The sequence below is a fragment of the Triticum dicoccoides genome, chromosome 1A (genome assembly GCF_002162155.2).
Source record: "Triticum dicoccoides isolate Atlit2015 ecotype Zavitan chromosome 1A, WEW_v2.0, whole genome shotgun sequence".
NCBI classification, from domain to species: domain Eukaryota; kingdom Viridiplantae; phylum Streptophyta; class Magnoliopsida; order Poales; family Poaceae; genus Triticum; species Triticum dicoccoides.
Genome location: NC_041380.1, coordinates 571,319,986 through 571,324,627, shown reverse-complemented (window position 1 = coordinate 571,324,627; position 4,642 = coordinate 571,319,986). Strand labels below are relative to the sequence as shown.

Below are 4,642 nucleotides of genomic sequence, written 5' to 3'. Positions count from 1 at the left end.
CGCCTCTCTCTCTCTCTCTCGAACCCTAGCGCTCCACTCCTCCCTGGCCACCACCACCTCCGGCGCCCTCTGTCCGATCCATATGGATCGATCCCCTCCAATCTGCACCACCTTCGGCGCCCTCTGTCCGGCGAGATTCATATGGATCGATCCCCTCCAACCCACGACTCCTCCTCTCCTCCTCTCTGGATCTCTGGATTGACCCAACCGCTTCTCCCCCAATCCCGGCCTCCTCCATGCCGAGCCGAGAGACACTCCCCACTTCCAGCCGAAACCCTAGCCTGAGACCCCTTCCTCCTCGATGGCCAACCCCTCCATGGCGGCCGAAGGCAGGGTGCCCTTGGCGGAGGGGGTCCGTGCCATCGGAGCCCAGATCCGCAACCGCATCTGCGTGGCGCCCGTCGACCGCGTGGCTGCGGCCCTGGCGACGCGATGGTAGCGTTGGCCCTGGCGGCGTTGGAGGCGGCGAGCCAGTCCCTGAGAAACCGCGAGATCCTCGGTGCCATGGGCACCACCGCGGCGGCGCTAAGCACCACCGATGCCGATGGGGTCCAACGAGGCGGACAAGCCGTTGCGGCGGATCGGTGCGTTGTTCGAGCAGCTCGCGGCCGTCGCCAAGCCACAGCAGCAGCCCGCGATGGCGGCGGGGGACTTCTCGCGTGCCTGCTCCAACGTCTCCGTCCTCTTTGGCTGCCTCGGCATCGCCTTCAAATTTGCCTTGATGGACTACGTCGCTAAGGCAAGCGGCCGCTCCTCAGCCCCCCTCTCCTCCCCCGCTACCTGCTCTGCTGTTCGGTATGCTACTTCATTGTGCTTGTACTGTATGTGGTAAAATTTCTGGTGATTCCTTCCCGGGACATTGATTTAGTTGTGTGAAGCTGAGAGGTTTGGGATGAAATGACCATTGCTTGTTCAATCAGTAAATTCTTTAGTGTTCTTGGCTTCTTAGTACATGCACATTGAGTACATGCACATTCACATTTATTGTATCTGAATTGTATCAACTTGCCAGTTAGCTAATTACTAAAATCATGTGCACATAACTATGTGAAGTTGATGTTCAACCATTACATGTGATAACTAGGAAGCATATTTTTATCAGTGGACTGCTATTTCTTTTCTTGCTTCTGTTTGCAAAATTAGGTGATCATGGTAGCCTTGTTTTCTTTAGTGTTAAAAAAAGTACTAGGCTGCAGTTTTTAGTGTGTCATCTTTATATGTGTCTTTCGAGTGAACAAACTATGCTAAAGGTAGATCAGGACTTTCATCTGAAGTGGAATTCTATCTTGGGTCTGATCTTTTGAATGAAAAGTTTTAGTTAGAAATACACTGCTTTCTATTTGAAGGGGTGTATAGCTGTGTTGTATGACGTTGTTAGTTTTTGATGTACAAAATTTTGGTAGGTATTCTAGCCTGATGATTGTTGGGACTCTATAGTTATTGAATGGATTTGCTAGCAACAAGGTGCCAGGCACAATTTACTGGTTATGAGAAGACTATAGTTGTGTTATTGTGATATTCAATTTATAGAATTGACTATGTTCTATTTTTGCTTCAGGTAAACCAAGGTTTTGCTCATGGCTCGTATTAAGCAGACTGCTCGTAAGTCCACTGGAGGAAAGGCTCCTAGGAAGCAGCAAGCCACCAAGGTTTGTGACTGCAATATTGATAGTTTACCTATGCCATGTCTTTATTTATGGTTTAGGTAAATTGAACTAGGTATAATTTGAACCTCAACCTTCATTGCCAGCTTATGACCAGATATCCTACTGATGTATATGGACTATCATGGTATTATTGTTAATTTGACCATGTGCTCTACTTTGCTTTTTGACAGGCTGCCCGTAAGTCTGCTCCCACAACTGGAGGAGTGAAGAAGCCTCACCGTTACCGCCCTGGAACTGTTGCTCTTCGGTGTGTAAAATCTTCCAACCTATTCTAGCATGTGTTATAGTTTTGTTTTGAAGTATTCTCAAATGAGTAAATTTTGTGCTTGACTTTGCAGTGAGATCCGCAAGTACCAGAAGAGCACGGAGCTGCTCATCAGGAAGCTTCCATTCCAGAGGCTTGATAGGGAGATTGCCCAGGACTTCAAGGTGATCAATCAACTTGTGCACTACATTGTGATGCTCCTGTTGTGTCAACTCTTATAGTATGATGAATCAAGTAAACTAAAAGCACCATCCTGTTCTGTCTGTGCAGACTGACCTCCGCTTCCAGAGCCATGCGGTGCTGGCCCTTCAGGAGGCTGCAGAGGCCTACCTGGTGGGTCTCTTCGAGGATCCGTGGCGAGAGGGCTTAAGGTGCTTGCTTTGCCCGTGGGAATGTCTCTGGCGAGCATCTGTGTCTGCTTTTGCTGCTGTTTTTAGTGATTGTTTGGAACTGCTAGCTCTAATTTAACTTACTTCTCGCTCCCCTGTTTCTGCTGTCAGTATTCCCATGGGAATTTAGGTAACTATAGTAATACTGTACAAGAAACATCATTGCATTACAAGTTGGGTTTGAATCTACTTGTGAGCAACTGGGTGCGCCCATTCTAGAAATATGATATGTAGATTTGCTTCACAGAACTGATGATGATACACGTATTTGGAACAGTCCAGTCCATTCTCACAACCAATTAAGTCTAGAGCTCACACCTCTCTGTTGATGATGCACGTACATTCCAGTTAAAGAATAACACAGGATTAATTGATTCTTGGGCTCTTCTAGCCGTGCTTCTTACTCTAGGTTCCAAGTAGAGATTCCTATATACGTATACTTGCTTTGCTGCCGAATCCTGACTCTGTCTGTCTGTTTTGGAACTGTAAAATGGAGTGATGCCAAACATCGCCTCTGCTTCAACTGATTAATTTTCTGTGTGCCAAATAGAGCCTGTGATGTTATCAAAATACTTGCTACTCTTAATGGGTTTATCCCACTTGATGATCTTAACCACCAAGATCTCCGAGGCTCTTATTTCTAGTCTAATGTTATCAGTATAGTACATCCGCTGTTTGCATGATAGATACATATATGTGACATCAATTTGTCGTTGGATATTGCTGGAAACTAGCCATGTCACATCAATTTCTTGGTTGTCTAGTTTGTTATGTCACATCAATTATATGCTTTTTCTGAGATTGTGTTTTAGCTACTGCCACTTTGAGCTGTTGTAGATTTTAGTTATCAATTACAACAAAGCATTCTTACATTCCGGACTTGATCTTACTACTAAATAGCACCCCCTGTTGTTGTTGTTGTTGTTGTTATTCACCCTATCCTTGTTGTTCTGTTTTCTTGTTGGCAAATATTTTGAGTAAATTCAAGACGAAAGATGTTCAAAGAAGCTCCAAGACATTCTTATATAGCAAGTTATGTAATAATAGATGGGTTATCTGGGAATTTAATGTATCTTCTCTCTGTTTGTGAATGAAATAGTAATTATGTATGTGATTTAATGTATCTTATCTCTGTGAATTTCATGTATGTTTCAGAATTACAATTCCTGTTTCATATGAAATAGTAATTATGTATGTGATTTGAAAATGTGTGCAATGAAAACATGACTCATACGACCCACTTATCAAAATAATTTGAGCACATTTGAAATTTCTGACGTGTGGGACCAGTGTATGATATTATGATATTTGGGACAAATGTAAAACAGTGAAAAATAAAATAGCAAAAAGTAAAAGATCATACGCTGTAAAAGGCCGCATCTAGAAATAAAAAGGCCAAATTGTTGGGCCAGGCCCATGTAGCTAGAGAAAATTAATAAAGAAAATATACAGTAAAATGGCTGAATTGTTGGGCTAGGCCCATGTAGAAAACCGAATTGGACCGGGCTGAATCTTGTGCCACATCAGCCTGCCACGCTGGATGCCTACGTGGCCTGGGGAGGTTGCTAGTGACCAAAACGCCACAGTAGACGTATTTTGGTCATAAACGTCTTCGACCATTCCATAAGAAAGGTCGCTAATGTCAGTTTATGACGGCCAGCTTTTGACCTTATGTTTTTGGTCACAAAAAGGTCACAAATGAAAATTTGTGACCATTCAGTGACCAATAGTGGTGGTCACAAGTTGACATATTTCTTGTAGTGCATTCTGGGGCAACACTTGCAGTTGCATGCCTAGTGTCCGACATGCAACTACCTCACTCCGCCCACACACACACTCTCCCACCACCCTCCAGCAAAACAAGGGGCGATTGCAGTTCAGCGTGACACTTGCATTTGCATGCCTAGCGTCAGACATGCAATTCCCCCCCTCTCCCGCCGCCCACTGACAAAACAAAGGGTAGTTGCAGTTGGATGTGTCGGCATGCAGTTTCACTCGAGGGTGACACTTGCAATTGCATGCCTAGTGTCAGATGTGCAACTTCCCCCTCTCCCGCCACACTCCGACGAAACAAAGGTTCGTTGTAGTCGGATGGGTAGACATGCAATTGTAGTCGGGGGTGACACTTGCAGTTGTGTGCCTACAGTCAGACATGCAACTATGCCCCCCTCCCAATGTCCTCCGACATAACAAAAAGACCAGTTGCAATAGGGTTGGTAGGCATGCAGTTGCAGTCAAGGACAACACTTGCAGTTGCATGCCTAGTCTGAGGCATGCAACTATCCCCTCTCCTGCCACCCACTGACAGAACAAAACTCAAT

At 45.3% G+C, this 4,642-nt stretch overlaps 1 protein-coding gene and 1 non-coding gene across 2 annotated transcripts; both read left to right on the top strand.

Moving 5' to 3' along the window:
* Positions 1-600: 600 nt before the first annotated feature.
* Positions 601-2,965, top strand: LOC119355708 (histone H3.3-like). The gene is made up of 7 exons (XM_037622559.1): positions 601-795; positions 1,232-1,250; positions 1,569-1,649; positions 1,838-1,914; positions 2,006-2,096; positions 2,203-2,303; positions 2,872-2,965. Exons 1-7 carry the CDS (start codon positions 638-640, stop codon positions 2,963-2,965), a joined length of 621 nt encoding a protein of 206 aa, XP_037478456.1. The 5' UTR covers positions 601-637.
* LOC119295941 lies at positions 2,872-2,954 on the top strand. Its single transcript, XR_005144533.1, has one exon. It is a non-coding gene; the product is annotated as a small nucleolar RNA SNORD24 (small nucleolar RNA).
* Positions 2,966-4,642: the final 1,677 nt, after the last annotated feature.

Bases quoted from the DNA above. Each gene is read 5' to 3' on its own strand.
- LOC119355708 (XM_037622559.1), top strand. From the start codon at position 638: ATGGCGGCGGGGGACTTCTCGCGTGCCTGCTCCAACGTCTCCGTCCTC. The intron at 1,650-1,837 runs GTTTGTGACTGC...GCTTTTTGACAG, and splicing joins GGAAGCAGCAAGCCACCAAG to GCTGCCCGTAAGTCTGCTCC. The intron at 2,304-2,871 runs GTGCTTGCTTTG...TGTGCCAAATAG, and splicing joins CCGTGGCGAGAGGGCTTAAG to AGCCTGTGATGTTATCAAAA.